General features: G+C 39.5%; 2 protein-coding genes across 2 annotated transcripts in view; both read right to left on the reverse strand.

Moving 5' to 3' along the window:
- Positions 1 to 19874, reverse strand: part of LOC147617746 (uncharacterized) — a 277309-nt gene that overhangs the window by 87641 nt on the left and 169794 nt on the right. The gene's annotated exons all lie outside the window — the stretch shown is intronic.
- LOC147617750 (18.1 kDa class I heat shock protein-like) lies at positions 8397 to 9506 on the reverse strand. Its single transcript, XM_086775567.1, has 2 exons — positions 9136 to 9506; positions 8397 to 9018 (listed from the first exon to the last, which is right to left on the reverse strand). Exons 1-2 carry the CDS (start codon positions 9347 to 9349, stop codon positions 8744 to 8746), a joined length of 489 nt encoding a protein of 162 aa, XP_086631693.1. The 5' UTR covers positions 9350 to 9506; the 3' UTR covers positions 8397 to 8743.

Consider the following 19874-nt stretch of genomic DNA (forward strand, 5'->3'; position numbering starts at 1 on the left):
AAGCACCGTGCTCAATGAACACTTCTCTTGTCACTCTCTTACGCAAAGCTTTCTTGAAAACTCGCGAGGCACGACAATTCTCCTCCCAAAAACTTTCTATCAAGGCTCAAGTGGTTTCATCTAGTAGGCGATTATGCCTAGCTACACGACCACTACTCGCCCACAAAGCACCAACCTCATTGGCATCTAAACTTTATCATCTAATAGACCCAACTCTAAGTGCATGTGGTGCTCACCTTACCCTTCATTTGGGAGCTACTTATGGTTGTCACAATAACCCGTCGAGCAGCCAAAGCGTACGCATAGTCCCTCTTCTTGTTAACTATATAGGAATGACGACTTTGTAGCACCGCCATGCTAGCTCTTCTCTCTCTTCGACCTCCAATGTTGGAAAGCGCCTTGCAGTTGGCCATGTTGGGCAGATCGATCAAAGCATCAAGCACGCATGCCTGTGATGAAGGCATGATGTCTTTGAAATAGGAATGGAAGATTGCATGGGCACGACAATGTGCCCCTGCTCTGCTGCTGACTTTGATAGTTCTTTCCTATCCACACGATGGGTGCCCAAAGGAGGGGGGTGGGTTCATGTTGTGGAAGAGAAAGGGACTCGGGAAGGGCGTGTTCATGTGGATTATCTAAACTAAGGGGTAGTGGGGAGGAAGAGGGCGGAGGGAGAGGAAGTGGAAGAGGAGGAGCAAGGCTTGGATCATCACCAACGGAAGGTGCTGCTCGTTGACGTGCTATCTACTCTCTCTTTCTCTCAAGAGCTACCCTTTTCCTCTCCTCCTCTTGAACTTGGTGTACGAGGGGGAGTCTAGTCTTATCACGTTTCTGACTCCTACGACTTTGAGAACCCATTCTCAAGGAAGCTAAGAGAGTAAAAATTATGAAGGCTCAATGATGGGATAGTACTAGAGATAAGTATAGGATAGTACTAGAGATGTGTGATTATATAGGAAAAATAGGTTATCCACTTCAAATCTCATTGGATTTCCTATCTAAGATTGATTGGATAATTAAGATAAACATAAAGATAATTAAAGATAAACTATTATCCACTTAAAAATTAATATTATTAATAATATTTATTAACAAGTCTAAATATTTATCATTACTATATCTTTTATTTTATAATTATAAATTTTTTTTATAATGTATTTTTTTAATTTTATTCAAAAGTTTATTCTATATAAAATATTTTCAAGAAATATTAAATTAATTTTTTTTATATTTTATTATTTAAAATTTGATATTCTATTTCTCTAAATTACTAAATTAACTTTTTCAAACGTATGTTTTTGAAAAAAATGGGGAGGTGGGAAGAAGGTGCCACGTGTCACATGCATGCATAACACGTGGCATTCTCTTGACATGTGGCACTATTATGACTTATGTGACAATTCCATGATGTGGCACATGTCACCAAGTACGAGGTGGCAAGAAGAGGTCACATCCATTCACATCATTCTTACATCCATTCAAATCATTCTTACATCCAGTCACATCATTTCTACATCCACTCACATCCACTCACATCATTCCTACATCCACTCACATCCACTCACATCATTCCTACATCCACTCACATCCATTCACATTATTCCTACATCCATTCACATCATCCTACATCCATTCACATCATTCCTATATCCATTCACATCCATTCACATCATTCCTACATCTATTCACATCCATTCACATCATTCTTATTTCTGATTAAGAATTATCCATGTTTTCTTGATGCATTCATATGAATATTTTCACATTCCTTCTCAAATTTCTCAAAATAAAATATGCTCAATATTCTTCTTTTTGAATAAAAGATTCATGGAATTTACAAAATCAATTATACTCATATTTACTCTTTTAGTATAAACACTAATCCATTTATCTAAATGAATCATTTCCATAATTCTTATAAATTGAATGATTTTATAAAATTTGTGCATAATCTTCTTTATTTTTCTGACTATTGAATAATGCTCAAAACTCCACTTTTAGCATAAAATTTATTTATGCATGTACATATATATAGATAAATATAACAAAAACTCCTATTTTCTCTATTTAAATATTTATGGAAAAATATTATCAAATTATTTTCCATAAATATAACAAAAATCATTCTTTTAGCATAAAAATGTCTATGCCTAGAATATGATGGGAATTCCTCTTTTTGCTTTATTAAATTTATGCATAAAAATAAGATTTATCTTTTTTCTAAAAAATTTTGCCATAGCTTCGCTGCAACTTCTGAGAATGTTTAATTTTCTAACTTTAAAAGAATATTCATAATTGAAATACGATAAGAACTCCTCTTTGAAACTAAAATAACATACTTCTAATCATAATAACAAGCATAATTATAATTACATCTCTTGATTATTCTTAAATATCCATTCCTCATTTTCAAAAAAATTAGCATAACCATCGTCAACTTAAAATAAATTAATATGATTTTATAAATCATAAACAAGCTAAAATAAATTAATCATAATTTTTAACTACATTAAAATCATAAAAATATCTAATCTTTTTCTCTAGCTTGTCAAGCCTAGAGTTTTGTTTAAGATAATGGGTTTATCATTAAGAACCATCCTTCTAACAAGGATCTAACCATAAAGATGATTAATCTTTCCAAAAAGAGAGATTTAAATATAAAAACATTAATTAAGCATAAAGATTAGAATTAAACCATTTAAACATTATGAATCGTTAGAAAGCTTGATTTCAAGAAAAAACCATTTAATTGAAAGCCTCCCAAGCATTAGAGGGGTTGGGAAGGAGATAACCATTGAGAAGATAGAAAAACCACTGGATTAAGGCTTACCTTTGATTTTGGCTTGATTCTTTAAAGAAAGAAGTGAAGCCCACAAAGAAAGCTTTGGCCACCAAGTTGGGGAGGGTAATCTCCAAGAGAGGATGGAGAATTGTGAAACTCCAAAGCTTCCAAAAGTAGAGGTAAAATAGAGGGATAATAGAATTACACTAAAATGAAGATAATACTGGCATGTAATTACTCAAAGATGAAAATACAAAGGAATGAGGGTCTATTTATAGGTAAGGGAGGCCACTAACCAAGTCCAACTGGGATCTAGGGGCTTCGAGCTTTAGTTTGATCTACTTTGGATAATTTCTGGACCAATTTGGCTCACTTTTTGATCCAGTTTAAGGAGGGAGGAGAGATATAAATATCTCATTTTTTGAATTAAAAATGCAAGGCAATGATGAAAAATTGATGAGCCCTTTCCTTCCTTTTAGTGAGGTGTCAAAAATTGATTTTTTTACAAATAAACCTTAATTTTGCACAAGGTATGCCATTTAGCGTGTGAGTGTGTGTGACAGAGAGAGATGACAAGTCTTTTACTGTCTTTAAACCTAGTACTTGGTCAACTCTTCATCTTATGTGAGCATTTACTCATTTTTGGGGTATTTTATTTTATTCTTTGTATTTTTGTTATCCCAACACTATTGGCCCTTTAGAACCTTATTTGGACCTTAATCGAAAGTTTCTGAAAATGTGGACCCTTAGGCTAAGATCTCCAATACATATATTCAGTTAATTTCTAATACACATTAGAAAATTATTTTTTGAACTTCTGTTTCAGGGGAATTCATCTTAGATTTTAGGAGAAACTTTGTATCCAACAATATCTCAAATTTGTATTATCTCTCTCTATAACATTTTCTCTCTCTAGGACAAAACAAGGGAAAACAATGTTTTCTTGTACTCTGAATTGGGGGATGATTACAAAAACTAAAGGAAAGGTTCTTACACCTTTATATCTCCAAAGCTCGAGGGAGGAACCTTACAGGAAGCATCCAAGAAGCTAGCCAACATTCATTCATGATCAATTCTCCACCATAACAAACCTTTAAAAAAAAATTCATTTTCCTATCATGGGATCACAATGGTGTGGACTAGTAATCCAAATAATATCATAGCTTGCGGGCTATCCTAACACATAGTTTGGAAATACATCCTTTAATTATCTATACCCCTCCTTCAATTTCCATTATCACTTGAACAAAGGCGGAAAGTGAAGGCTGGAGATTGGCCTCTATCTTTTGTCAACTTTATGCCAATACTAGAAAACACATAACAATTCGCTTGTTTGTGAAAGGAGTGTTTTTACAAGGTTGTAAATTTTTTTCCCCATTTCCAAGAAGCTCTTAAAGTTTTTAGAATCAGCTTGGAATTGATAAAGATGAATTGTGTTGTCACTCCAACTCTTGGCATCCCACATTTAGAAGCTCAAAGGGAAAGCTTGAATGAAAGGAGGAAACTAGATCCACACTTCAACATGACCATCTTTGTCGAGAGAACCATCTTTCTAATGAATTCAAATCCTAATTTATGCCATTTTGCTTGATTTATCTTATAGTATTTGTATAAAAATAAGAAGATATGCAACTTTGACTTGCATGAGATAGAAACGTTAATCAAACTCACTTTTTCTTTGTAGGCTGATGAAATGCTATAGGGAATGGCTTTTTTTTGCTTTTGCTTCACTTTTATACAATAAACAACTAGATTTTCCTCCCCATGCTGGATACCCACCACAACAACATGCTAAAATTCTTCTTTTATTATTGTATTGATAGAGTAGCCCTTATCTTCTTTTATTCCTTAATGGGTAGAGTAGCCCTCGCCTTAATGGGTAGAGTAGCCCTCGCCTTTGAGAAGTCTTATGACAAGATGGTCACCTATAGCTTTTGCACAACAAGTGAAGGGGTTTCTTTTGGTGCATACAATTGGTTTATACACAAGCTTCCTTTAAAGGGCAGTCGAATGGGGTTTAGGTAAAATGGAGTGTTGAACCTTGGAATGTTCATCATACCTCTTCATATCCCTTATTAAGTATACGAATCATTATTATAATCCTTGATCACAACGATACAATGTTCGAGCATCTTAAATGATTGATGAGAATGTCCTAGGTGCAAATTAGTTAAGTTTCTTTGCATTCACTAAATTTTAATAAAGTACATTGAAAAAGAAGTTAGCAAATTGACCTACACTAGACCTCTCAAGAAATAATTAATAGCTACCGCATAGGTAAGAAAATGCCAAGGAATCCCAAACAACCACCTTTAGCCAACAATGCCTAATGAGACTAGTACTAAATGATACTATCAGCTCAAAGGAATAAATGCACCACAAAGCTTAGATTGCCAAAGAAAAGCACCTGTTAAGGGAAGATCAACAAATCTTAAACTTGTGTTAATAGAGAGGAAGAAACTTTGACGCACCTTGTGTTATAGACAATGAAATAATGAGAGTCATTTCAACAAATGACTAAAACACCACCTCTCCATCAAAGATATCTACTTCCAAATCAGGATTATACGCATGGGATTTAGATCCAGTGGATATCTATCACAATTTGGAGATGATGATGATAACTCAAAATTTCATGGCACGACTAAGAGGCAAGTACAAAATAGCCTATAGAGTACCACCTCATCCATATACAAGCCTTGTGTACACTTAAAATGTACTAATTAGTACGCGACAAATATAAGAACCATCATATTGTGCTACACAAAACTAAACTAAGACAAATGTGTATTGTGCTACACAAAACTAAACTAAGACAAATGTGTACTAAAGGGAAACATGTTGACTCGCCAGGTGGTTTATCCTTGGGCTTACATTTTTTTGTGGTTGCTATACCATTGTGCAAATAAAAAGAGAGGGAGGAGTCACAACAAGGAGAATCATGTGTATACTACCATGAAGACCAAGGAGATCCATGTGTACCATGACTACACAATTGGGTACCCAAGGGAAGCGACCTTGAGCTTTTAGGAAATAATAAATATCTACTATCACATAGGTAAGAAGATGCAAAAAAAAAAGCCTAAACAAAACAACCTCTAGCGAACACGGACTACTAAGACTCGTACCAAACCATAGTATGAGGTCATTAAGGAGTGTACATTGAATGGATTGGCAAGGAAAAGCACCCACTGAGAGAAGATCAACCACGCTCACTTTGGGAACAATCCTAACACATAGTTTGGAAATACATCCTTCAATTATCTATACCCCTCCTTCAATTTCCATTATCACTTGAACAAAGGCGGAAAGTGAAGGCTCGAGATTGGCCTCTATCTTTTGTCAACTTTTATGCCAATACTAGAAAACACATAACAATTCACTTGTTTGTGAAAGGAGTGTTTTTACAAGGTTGTAAAATTTTTTTCCCATTTTCAAGCTCTTAAAGTTTTTAGAATCAGTTTGGAATTGATAAAGATGAATTGTGTTGTCACTCCAACTGTTGGCATCCCACATTTAGAAGCTCAAAGGGAAAGCTTGAATGAAAGGAGGAAACTAGATCCACACTTCAACATGACCATCTTTGTCGAGAGAACCATCTTTCTAATGAATTCAAATCCTAATTTATGCCATTTTGCTTGATTTATCTTATAGTATTTGTATAAAAATAAGAAGATATGCAACTTTGGCTTGCATGAGATAGAAACGTTAATCAAACTCACTTTTTCTTTGTAGGCTGATGAAATGCTATAGGGAATGGCTTTTTTTTCTTTTGCTTCACTTTTATACAATAAACAACTAGATTTTCCTCCCCATGCTGGATACCCACCACAACAACATGCTAAAATTCTTCTTTTATTATTTTATTGATAGAGTAGCCCTTATCTTCTTTTATTCTTTCATGGATAGAGTAGCCCTCGCCTTTGCGAAGTCTTATGACAAGATGGTCACCTAAGGCTTTTGCACAACAAGTGAAGGGGTTTCTTTTGGTGCATACAATTGGTTTATATACAAGCTTCCTTTAAAGGGCAATCGAATGGGGTTTAGGTAAAATGGAGTGTTGAAACTTGGGATGTTCATCATACCTCTTCATATCCCTTATTTAGTATACGAATCATTATTATAATCCTTGATCACAACGATACAATGTTCGAGCATCACAAATGACTAATGAGAATGTCCTAGGTGCAAATTAGTTAAGTTTCTTTGCATTCACTAAATTTTAATAAAGTGAAAAAGAAGTTAGCAAATTAACCTACACTAGACCTCTGCTACCAGATAGGTAAGAAAATGATGAGAATGTCCTAGGTGCAAATTAGTTAAGTTTCTTTGCATTCACTAAATTTTAATAAAGTACATTGAAAAAGAAGTTAGCAAATTGACCTACACTAGACCTCTGCTACCACATAGGTAAGAAAATGCCAAGGAATTCCAAACAACCACCTTTAGCCAACAATGCCTAATGAGACTAGTACTAAATGATACTATCAGCTCAAAGGAATACATGCACCACAAAGCTTAGATTGCCAAAGAAAAGCACCTGTTAAGAGAAGATCAACAATTTGTGTTAAGAGAGAGGAAGAATCTTTGACGCACCTTGTGTTATAGACAATGAAATAATGAGAGTTATTTCAACAGATGACTAAAACACCACCTTTCCATCAAAGATATCTACTTCCAAATCATGATTATATGCATGGGAGTTAGATCCAGTGGATATCTATCACAATTTGGAGATGATGATAATAACAAAAATTTTCGTGGCACGGCTAAGAGGCAAGTACAAAAATAGCCTATAGAGTACCACCTCATCCATATACAAGCCTTGTTTGTGTACACTTAAAATGTACTAATTAGTACGCGACAAATATAAGAACCATCATATTGTGCTACACAAAACTAAACTAAGACAAATGTGTATTGTGCTACACAAAACTAAGCTAAGACAAATGTGTACTAAAGGGAAACATGTTGACTCGTAGGTGGTTTATCCTTGGGCTTAGATTTTTTGTGGTTGCTATACCTAGAAATACATTGTGCAAATAAAAAGAGAGGGAGGAGTCACAACAAGGAGAATCATGTGTATACTACCACGAAGACCAAGGAGATCCATGTGTACCATGACTACACAATTGGGTACCCACCAAGGGAAGCGACCTTGAGTTTTCAGGAAATAATAAATATCAACTATCACATAGGTAAGAAGATGCAAAAAAAAAGCCCAAACAAAACAAGCTCTAGCGAACATGGGGTACTAAGACTCGTACCAAACCATAGTATGAGGTCATTAAGAAGTGTACATTGAATGGATTGGCAAGGAAAAGCACCCACTGAGAGAAGATCAACCACGCTCACTTTGGGAACAATCCAAGTGCACCTTATAGGTTTTGCTATGACATAAGAAGAGTTATTTCAATGACGTCGTCTACATCAAAGATAGATCGCTACTTCCAAGATCATTCTCTACATCAAAGATCGCTACTTCAAGATCAGCATCATATTATTCATGGAAGTTAGATCCATTACATATTTATCACAACTTGGAGATAGCCTCGACAACTCCTCAAAATTTTGTGGCATGGCTAAGAGGCAAGTATAATAGCCTTTAATGTACCACCTCATCCATATAGTCCATCCTCTCACTATCTCTCTCTCTCTCTCTCTCTCTTTCTCCTCATTCATATATGCTACACATCAGCAAAACAAATCATCATACATGTCCGTGATGTTGAACAAGCTAAGCTAGATAGACATTATCGACAAAAGCTTCCAATTCTTTAAAAAGAGAAGTTGTCATACATTCTTTTTTTTTTTTTTAAACTTCTACAAGAACACCTAAAACTCGTCCCTCTACTACACATCCAGGAAGGACCCTGTAATATAAACACACATGACGACCATCACTCGACCACATACATAGCCAGAGAGAGAGAGAGAGAGTGTGTCTTTGAACGATTCCTCTCAGCCCGAGATCTGGACACTTCTGACGGCAGACTTGGGCTCCGGCGGGGGCACTTTGGGGACGGTGACGGTGAGCACGCCGTTCTCCATGGCCGCCTTCACCTCCTCCACCTTCGCGTTGTCGGGGAGGCGGAACCGTCGAAGGAAGCTGCCCTGCGCCCGCTCTACGCGGTGCCACCTGTCCGAGGAAGCCGTCTCCTCCTTCTTGCGCTCGCCGCTGATCTGCAGCACGCGCCCGTCTTCCACCTGCACCTTCACGTCCTCCTTGGCCAGACCTGCAGAGCACACACACGGGGGCACACTACTTTGCTCATGCGAATATTCGAGCAGTCAATTCCGATAAAAGCGACGGAGGAGGAAGGGGGAAAGGGGCGGGGGGGCGATATCCTTACCAGGCAGGTTGGCCTTGAAGATGTGGGAATCCGAGGTCTCCTTCCAGTCCACCTGCGTATTAGCCACCGCAGCCACGTCCCGGGCGAAGCTGGGGTGCTCCGGGAAGCTGGCGCGCAGAGAGGAAGAGAAAGACGGGAAGGCGAGCGAATCGAAGAGCAGGGAGTCGAAGGGATCTTCGCCTGATCTGCTGCGGCCGAACAAAGAGAGGGCCATTTCTTCCTTCTACTGTACTGTACTGCTGTACTGGTTGTACTGCTGTGAGGGCAGAGGAAGGCAGCAGAGAGAGAGAGAGAGAGAGAGAGAGAGAGAGAGAGTGTGTATATATAACCGCTGTGAGGGGGGCGCGCGAATTGAGATGCGATGAGATGAGGAGAGTCGCTTTGTGGAGGTTTATTATAAACGTAGTAGTAGCGGAGGAGGGCCTTCTTGGAGCTACTACCTGCTTCCCGAACATTCGTTTCCGAGGGTTCTGGAAGCCTCTACGTCCTACCTCTAATTTTCGCAAAAGTGCTCCAAAAAAAACTAGGGCAACTTCAGATTTTTGAAAATTACATTTTGAAATTTGAGTTGAAGGTAGGCAAATTTTTAAGGGTTGTAGTAGTAAAACCTTTTAATTTTCAATTGCCCCAACTTGATGAGCAGGTCACTTTTATTCTCATTTTTTCTTGTCAACATTATGGTCTCAAATGAGTATATAATATTACATCCATAAATATTATTAAAAAACGTACAATGGTGTGTCATCTTGGGCTTGGCGAGGTACATGGAATAAACAACCCTTTGAGATGTACTTGAGGTTTGATATAAGTTTGGCCCCACGTATGCCAACCACAATCCTCGAGGGCTTTGGTTAGCATGCATCATAAATGTAAAAAAGAGGGAGGATGTACATGAAATGAGACTTCTTGTCAAAATCACAGGATATGACCCTACTAAACATTTCCACGGTGACATGAGAAAATAATTCTACGAATTATCTTAGGGGGCCCTTTTGAGGGCCATCAAATGTTCTTGTGGACTAGACTCTCTCACAACTCATAATGGAAGTAGAGGCCTGATGCTACAAGGAAATCTTGGGAGACTTTGTCCCTTACTTGGGAGCAAAAGGAAACTCTTACATGGTATTTGTACTCCACCCTTTACTACTCTAATGCCTCAAGAGCAATGCAAGTGGCCTCCACATTAGACATAACCTCACCTCTCTTCAGTGCCTTTAAGAGTAGTCTCGATCTAGGCATTGTGTTGGCATAAAGATATAAAACTCTTAAAAGGCCCCTTTTCACTCTCAGGAAGCTGACCGGAGAAAGAGACCAATCTCTTGATGGGCTTGATTGAGAGCAACTTGGATTGTCCTTTTTGTGAAGAACGAGATATAAAACTCTTAAAAGGCCCCTTTTCACTCTCAGGAAGCTGACCGGAGAAAGAGACCAATCTCTTGATGGGCTTGATTGAGAGCAACTTGGATTGTCCTTTTTGTGAAGAACGAGAAGGATGCTAAGATGTCCTAAATCTTCTACGTAATACATGGGACTTGTAGGAGGTAATCTAGGATATTTGTTGATGATCTTACTACGAAGGGTCAGCTGGATTGAGATGTGTCTCTGCTGCCTAAGCCAAGAGGACAGCTCCCACAAAGACCCTAACCATGCCATCCCTCTTATAGCTTCACTTGTCCACATAGAGAGAACCACTCTAGTCTAGAGAAGATGCGGCTAAGATGATCTTGCTCTGCTAAGGGTTAGCTGGATTGAGATGTGTCTATGCCTAATCCAAGAGGATAGCTCCCACAAAGATGCTAACCATGCCATCCCTATTATAGCTCCACTCGTCCACATAGAGAGAACCACTCTAGTCTAGAGAAGATGAGGCTAAGATCAAAGAAAGAGAAAATAAAGCCATGGAAAAGGCGGCCTCTAATAAGCTCCTCCAAGACATGCACTCAGGGATGAAAAGATTGGAGGAGGAGAGGAAGCTTGAGCTCTCTCTCCTCCAAGACATGCACTCAGGGATGAAAAGATTAGAGAAGGAGAGTCTGCTTGAGCTCTTGCAAGCGCACACATGCTCACACAACAATGGATGGAAGGCTGAAATCTTCTTCTTCTTCTTGTTTTCAAAAGAGTTCTATAACAGATAAGTGAAGACCAACATAAGTACTAGAGTACTATATACAAGCGGTCCATAATGTGAACATGCTAAATAGGTGAGCTCGCAGGATAAGTATGCTATAACTCGATTGGACTACGTAGGTGTAGTCCAACTCTATTAGAATCATTGTCAAAGATCTCATCATCTCATCTCAACTACCAAATGTGCTAGTAGTATAAACGTGAAATGGTCTACTAGGTACAACATGAGTGACAGCCCGTGTTGAGCTTGACATCTCAACACTCCCCTCAAGATGTTGAAGATCCATCATATCAGGGTGAAAGCATGATAGGGTGTACATAATATTGACCAAAATAGTACAAAAGTTCAAGAGTACTAATATCCTATGTTATTTCTTTAAGAATTTTCTTTCATAAAACATTACATTCAACGTAGCCAAACCTAAAAAGTACTCTAGTTTGATATGTAGAAAAAGCAAAGTGCTCACAAGTACCAAAATAGTACCAATTTTTTTTTTATGAAAAGGAGTAAAGACCATATTAGGGAGTTTTGAAAAATCCCAATTCCTATTTTGCAAGATCAAAAAATGGGGAGCACCGTGAACCCTTCTAAGATTTTCTCAAAACCCCCTCATATGACATATCATTGGAAAGCTTTTGAGTGAAGAGTAGGTTCTAAATCCACATTCTCCAACAACTTTTGAATTGATGTGCTCAAGATACACCAAAATGTAGGGATTGAAAATAAAATTCCCAAAGTACTTTTTTAGACACCCTTTCATACTTTCACCCATCAGCTAATAAATGCTCTAGTAATTGTGTGTGTGGAGCAGTCACCTAGGCACGTCACGAGTGTCAACTCGTGTTGATCTTGATATCCCAACACTCCCCCTGGAGCTAAACTACACATTAGGAGAAATTCGAGCTCGAAATGGGCCCTTTTAGAGCCCATTAAAATAATTTAAGGCTAGCTAATGAGAGTGTTAATAGTCTCATAAACTTCGTTCAGCTATGTTTTCTAATCATGATCTTTCTTCGTGATTCTATTTTGTTTGTTATGTTTGTTAAGCTTCCTAACCATGATGTCATTTGTGAAAAATTACATGATTATTTGTCAACTTGACTACAAGGAAAATGGAGTGCAAGATTCAATCTAGCTTCTAGTCAATGGCTTCTATTCATTTACATCGCTTCATCATATGCTTATAATATCACCATAGTGATATCTTTATAACCTTAGAAAACATTTTGTTCTAAGGTCCATGCTCCCCCTCTCCTTAGAATGTACCAATCACTCTATTTTAAACAAATTTGGCTACCTAGATGCTCACGATTGGTAGGTTAGACACACAATGTTCCTCATGATATAATGAACTTTCTCCCTTGAGGTTAAGCAAAATCTCAAGATATAAGGAGTTTGAAGAGACCTACAAGAAATCCTCATGGTGTATTGGTGGAAATAAAAGGCTTTTCTCTTGATATTGACACCAATCCCAAGAGCTAGTTTCATAATGATATCAAGAAAAGGTTGAAGATCAAGTGAGTTTATTTCTAAGCAATCTGCTTGTATAACATATTTGATTTACTGATGCGATTGAGAGATGTTATATCAAGAATGACTTTATATTTAGAATATCTAAATGAAAAATGACATTTTATTAGGCGCTTTTATTTTATGGCTTCTTAATTTGTGACTGTGCCATAGGATACTCATTACTATTTGGATAGGTCCAAAAACAAGTAAATGACTCCACACACAACTCTACAAATAGCCTAGAGGGGTGATTTATTTACATGTACACGTTCTTAACATCAAATAAATCCATCAATGACAAAATTTATTCCTTAGCTTGCCTTAGTTTGTGTCATGGGGATTTTTTCAAAGGGCAACATTGACCATATTGGCAAGAGCTAGGTTGTCCTCCATTGCCATGCTAGATAGGCTCTAAGCTCAATGCTCTATTAATAAGAGGCAATAAATTACTCTCCAAGGATGGAATTTGACCTAAATGTAATGCTAGAAGGGTGAAAGCAAGGGAATTTTTAAGATCTTTGAGAATCTTTTATGCAGTACTACCCCGTGAGTGTAGTGGTGTCATGAGTGGTGGTAGTGGTTTCAATTTTTTATTGTTTTTGCTCATTTGTGTTTGAACTAAGCGGGCATCGTCCGGTCGCCTTCCTCTGGCCATCTCTCTCTCTCTCTCTCTCTCTCTCTCTCTCTCTCTCTCTCTCTCTCTCTCTCTCTCTCTCTCTCTCTCCCCCCCCCCCGCATTCGATTGTAGCAGAGCTGCTCTGCTCTAGAGCTCGCATTGATCAGTCGCCTAGCCACGAGGACCCCAAAGGCCAAGGGAGCTGCTGCATGCAGAGCGTCACCTTCAACATGCAAACCGAAAGCAAAGGCAAAGGAGGGCATGGTGCCTCCTGGCAGTAGCAACAAGAAGGGTGCTCCCACCACACCCCCCCAACAAACAAAGCCGGAGCACATAGCCAGTCCCAACACAAGGGCAAGTGCAAAACAGTGCAAGGTCGACTCCGAACGGACCTCACTCCTCTTCGATGACGATGAATCAAAATCTACCAGCAAGTCAAGGCGTGGTATGCTATTCATTGGCATATGCATGTGCTAAGTAAATGGTGCATGTTCACTCCCTGCACTGACATTTGAAGTTAAATGAACAGTACTATATTTGGTACTTTGCAGTAGCAAATTTGGTACTCTTTGAGTAGCACAATTTGGTACTCTTTGAGTACCACAATTGGTACTATAGGGCATCACCTCACATTAGACACAATGTCGGGCACCACATTTAATCTGTAGGAGTCAGCAATTCTCTGATTGGCATATGCATGTGCTAAGTAAATGGTGCATGTTCACTCCCTGCATTGACATTTGCAGTTAAATGAACAGTACTATATTTGATACTTTGCAGTAGCAAATTTGGTACTCTTTGAGTACCACAATTGGTTCTGTAGGGCATCACCTCACATTAGACACAATGTCGGGCACCACATTTAATCTATAGGAGTCAGCAATTCTCTGATTTGTTTTCAACACATTTTAGGTAAGAACAAAATGGAGGAGTACCCTCAACAAACCAAGTTCTGTTACACGGCACAGGACCTGCATGAAGAGTACGGTCTCAGTCTTGAGGGCAAACTCTTCAAGGACTTTGACTGATGAGGACATGCCACCCGAGCAATGGTTAACTGTATTCAAGTTCAAGTACCAAAAGAACAGCAAGATCTATTTAAACCATTTGCAGCCACAACTGGTGGAAGACTGCAAACTTCTATTCTCCAAAGTTTATTAGGGGCCCCCTTCATGTGGTGAATTGACCAACAAATTTGCTACGTGCTCTTTTGAGAAATGCCATGCAGCGAAAAAAGACCCAGCAGGGCATAAAGTAGCATGGGCCCGGTTTGGGGAAGGAGTGTTGCAGATGATATCATCTAGGAGTGGTGGGCTTGAGCATAAAATTGAGGCATGGAGGAGGCAAAATGCTTCCTCCCATGGCAGTGTCTTGCATTCAGATAAGAAGGCCCGGATGACTCAAAGTGGTAGTAATATCTGCACAGAACCAGAGAATGCTGGCAGAGGGGCAATTGCTGACTACCTACCTGATTTAGAGGCATTGCTGCAAAGACTGGCACACCCAGTGTCACATCCAGGATGGTCAGACCTCAGAAGCCTGAAGGCCTCTATTCAAGCAAACAAGGACCAGCTATACTGGTATATGAAGGTAGAAAGGACGTGGCGAAGAGTTTGATGGAAGACATCAATACCCTAGAAGCACGCATTGTTCAGCTTTAGCAACAAATCCCTGTTCTGGATGAAGAGATCAGAGAGGTGGAGGCTAAGCTGGGAGCAAGTCGATGCTTGTTACGACGACACGGGGTGAAAATATCCAAAAGCCTCCAAGCGGAGGTTGAACAGCATGAGGTATTGTATTTCTGGCCTATTGCATTGTGTTTGACTGTTGATAGTGTTTAATTTACACATGGTTTGGCGATTTGGCATGTTTCACTTCTTGATTGGTTTATCTGCTGACATTTTTGGTGGTTTTGAAACTTCTTGAATTGTTTTGGTACTTTCTTTACTTGTTTTGGTATTTTTTATAACACTTGGTGTTGTGCTTGTGCCTTTCTTGGTACTTAATGGTGCTTCTTTATTTCATTTGATACTCTATTGAGCTATTTTTGTGCTGTTTTGGTACTTTCAGGTTACTAAGTTTAGTCTAATAGGGCACCTTTGGTTGTCTTGGATAATTGGTTGCACCCATGACTGGTACTTTTGGTGCTTTGCTATTCATTTGAAACTCTTTTGACCTATTATGATACTGCTTTGGTACTTTCTAGCTACAAGTTTTAAAGTCTTTAAGGTATTGCAGGTACATCTTGGGTTCAATGTTGGCACTAACTTTGGTACTTTTTGTGCTTCTTTGCGTCATGTGGTACTCTTTTGAAGTGTTTTGGTACTGAAGTTGAGCTTTTATTTGGTCTTATATGGTAGTGCTAAATATGTCTTGGGTGCTATCTAGGTATTATCTTTGGTATTTTTTGTTTTCTTTGATTCGTTTGGTACTTTTTGCACTATTTTGGTACTAGTTTGGAATTTCACTGTGACAAGTTTTTGGGTCTTTTGGGTATTTTTGGGAGTCTTGTGTGTTTTTGGTACTTAATTGTACCAAATTATTGCTGTTTACAACTATTTTGGCATAATTTACATGTTTTGGTATTGTTTAGTTACCTTTTGGTACTATTTTGATTTGGTACTATTTTGATATGTTTTGGTATTGTTTAGTTACCTTTTGGTACTATTTTGATACTGATTTGTTAACCTTTTGGTACTGTTTTGGTTTGTCATTGGTTTGTCTTGGTACTGTTTTGTTACCTATTTTGGTACTATTTTGCTACTATTTGGTTTTGTTTTGGTACTGTTTTGTTTCCTATTTGTTGGTGCTATTTTGCTACTATTTTGCTACTATTTTGGTACTGATTTGCTACCTTTTTAGCACTGTCAGTAACCTATTTGGTACTATTTTAGTACTATTTGGTACTATTCTGCTACTATTTGATATTATTTTGGTACTGCTTTGCTACATTTTTGGTATTGTTTTGGTAGTTTTGGTACTTCATGTACCAATTTTGTGTTGTTTAAAACTATTTTGGTACAATCCAACCTTTTTTAGTACTGTTTTGGTAGTTTTTGGTACTTCATGTACCAATTTAGTGTTGTTTAAAACTATTTTGGTACTTCATGTACCAATTTGGTGTTGTTTAAAACTATTTTGGTACAATTCGACCCTTTTTAGTACTGTTTTTATTCTACTTGGGTTTGGCTTGCGAGATGTTGAAACTTCATTGTACCCATTTAGTGCTGTTTAGAACTGTTATGGTACAGTTTACCTATTTTGGTACCTATTCTGGTTCAGTTTTTGTACTGCTTGTGTACTTCCTTGCTAATTGTTTGTTTTGGGGGATAAGTGGATAAAGTACGTCTGTTTTGCAGATGGAGTATGTGAAGCTCCACAATGAATGCTTGGAGACCCAAGACCATCAAGAATTTGTACATAAGTTGTGTGGTGCTGATGTGAAGAGGGGGATGAAATATACATTGACTCCAAGGCCTCATGTTGTGGACCCTGCCAACACAATTCATGTGTTTGGTACTTGTGTTGCCTGTGGGGAGGCTTCTTACGTGGTTGGTACCTTCATGCTTCCCTGCAGGCATCAGTACCATCCATTGTGTTTTGCAGCTGTGTTGAGAACAAGAGATATGTGCGTGAAGGCACGTTGTAACACCACAATCCCTTCGGAGGCAAAGGCCTGGGTGTCACAGGGAGGTCATTATTGAAGAGTAAGTGGGGTGTTTGTGTTGGACATTGTATGTTTATATTGTTTGAACTGATGATCTAATCTTGTCTTTCATCTTTGTGCATATGTAGGTAGAGAATCTTTCGGTGCAGACACCCATGACAACACCCCAATGGATAGGAAGGATCTCCTTGGTCACAGTAAGTCACAGATGCCACTTACATGTTTAAAGAAGATCCTTACAAGTCAGTGCAGAAAATACTTCAAGACCTTGATGCCAACACAAGGGAAGGGAAAGGGGCTGAGCCTGCTGCTGCTGTAGACTCAAGCATGGGGGAAGATCGACTAAAAGCGGAAGTGCAGGAGAGAGACAAAGACAAAAAGGGACCGGAGGAGAAAGAACAGGGGGGAAGTGATCTGATTGAGGAGGTTGCTGAGCAAGAGACCGACCAAGGCGAGAAGAACAATGAAGAGATGCCGGCTGTTGAGGAAAAAACAGTTGAAGTTCTCTCAGAGGCAGAGGTTTTGGCTACGACATCAACATCTGCAAAGGACAAGGCAGGTAGAAAGAGGAGGAAGAACGGAAAGAGGGCAGCGGAAGCTACCCAAAGTGCACAGGAGGCTGCAGGTGCAGAGGAGCCCAAAGACACTGAGGAGGCTAAAAGCAATGAGGAGGCCAGAGCGGCGGGGGAAGCTACTGAAAGTGCTGAGGAGGCTAAAGGTGCAGAGGGGGCTGAAGGTGTAGAGGTGTTGAGATATCGAGCTCGTCTAGTGAGGCGGTGGCCACTGATGACCCGCCTGGGGGATAGGCCCCACACTTACACCACTGGCATGGTTGATGAGATCATGGGAGATATGCGGCCAGTGGGATGACAGGCTGTGTGACAGCCATTCTAGAGACTGGCATAGTTATAGCGCCAGCTCATTTAGTCGGGTTCACACTATAGAGAACCCGTGTATGTATTGGTTGAGTACCTTTCATATTGTGTGTACTGTTATCTTGTATATGGTGTGTTGAGTGTTGAGTAGAGAAGAAGAAGATTTTCAGCCTCTCACCTTGTGTGTTCTCTATTAGGGTTTTGTGTGTGTGTGCTTGCAAGAGCTCAGGCTCTCTTCCCCCCTGCATCTTTTCATGGTATCAGAGCTTGGTTCGTGCTAAGGGCTGAGCTGCAAGCAAGAGAACCATAGGAAGCGGTACGAGGGTAAGAGCTTCAACTACTCTTCCCTATTGTGTTGGTGACTACACCCTTGTCGGGAGCTCTACGGGAGGCACCGGCAAACGATCTCTGATTGAGGAGCTTTCTTCGCGGGAGTAAAGCTATAGGGCAACTATATAGTCCTTCGGACTGAAATTTCCGAGTCGAAAACGCGTTTCGGGCGCGTCTGGACCTCCGTTTTTCAGAAAGCAGGCGATTTCGAGCACTGCACGGGTAAGTCATCGATTCTCTGCAGAACTCTATTTTAAGAACTGTAGGAAGACAGATTGACTGTGCAGACACTGTGGGTGCTGCAAAGAGGTCTACAGTTGCCATTGGGTGTATGTATGCACATTGAGGTCACTGGTTGTGACATTTGAGTGGACTGCAGTACCGCTGTGCAGAAAATACAGCAGTTGTGCAGGAAAAACCAGAGTGCAGTTTCTGGTAAAATTGTGTGTTTGGCAAGATGTCTAATGATGGCATAACAGAGATTGTGGCTGAGAAGCTGGATAAGAATAACTTCCATGCTTGGAGGTTCAGGTTGACTAATTTCCTGATGGGAAAAGGCTATTGGGACTACATAGAAGGTGAGCATGAAGAGGCACCGGAGATACCGGATATAAATCCGACTGCTGCAGATGTGAAAGAGTTTAAAGACTGGAACCAAGGAGCCAGGAAGGTTATGTATTGGCTTTCCATTAGTATACAGGACACCATGATTGGGCACATTCAGGATGCCAAGTCCCCCAAGGAGGCGTGGGACACCTTGGTAAAGCTCTATGAAACAAATACCAAGGCACGTAAGATACAGTTGAAGAATGAACTTCATACTGTGGAGAAAAAGAGCATGTCTGTGAATGACTATGCGTTGAAGATAAAGGGTATTGTGGAATCCCTTGCATCTATTGGTGTGTCAGTAGATGATGATGACAAGGTGGAAGTCTGTCTACGTGGTCTCGGGCCACAATACAAGGCGTTCAAGACGTCTATTCAGACTCGGGAAAACATTCCCAACTTTACAGATTTGGTGTCTATGCTGATTATCGAAGAGAAGAACTTGGGTGAAGACCAACAGTCTTCACAAAGCAAAAACAGTTCAGAGCAACAAGCCTTCTACACGAGTTCAGGAAGAGGACGAGGTAGAGGAGGCCGTGGACGCGGTCAAGGAGGTGGCCGAACAGGTAATCAGAATTATGGCCAGCAGCAGCAGCAACAACAACAGTCCCAGAATCAACAACAACAACAACACGCAGGTGGAAGAGGCAAATTCAGAGGCAGGGGGAGTCAAAGAGACCGTGGAAATTGGCAAAGGCAATATAATGATGCACGTGAATGCTATTATTGTGGTAAGCCTGGACATGTGCAGTCAGAATGTTATAAGAAGCAGGCTGACATGCAAAATGGGAAAGTGCAGCAAAACAACTATGCATCCTCAAGCAGAAATAATGAGGATAATGAAAGGTTGTTTGTTATGCAGCATGTGAATGCCATGTCTGAAAATGTTGATGCAGCACAAAAAGATAATGTATGGTATGTGGATTCAGGCGCTTCGAACCACATGACGAGTCATGGGGAGTGGTTCAAGGAGATGAAAAACCCGGAAAGACCAGGTTTTGTGGA

The sequence above is a fragment of the Cibotium barometz genome, chromosome 36, assembly GCF_041138505.1.
Source record: "Cibotium barometz isolate CiBa-2024 chromosome 36, ASM4113850v1, whole genome shotgun sequence".
NCBI lineage: Eukaryota > Viridiplantae > Streptophyta > Polypodiopsida > Cyatheales > Cibotiaceae > Cibotium > Cibotium barometz.

Excerpts from the sequence above, each read along its gene's own strand:
- LOC147617750 (XM_086775567.1), bottom strand. The coding sequence starts at position 9,349 with ATGGCCCTCTCTTTGTTCGGCCGCAGCAGATCAGGCGAAGATCCCTTC. Across the intron at positions 9,019-9,135 it reads CTTCAAGGCCAACCTGCCTG|GTCTGGCCAAGGAGGACGTG; the intron begins GTAAGGATATCG and ends TGTGCTCTGCAG.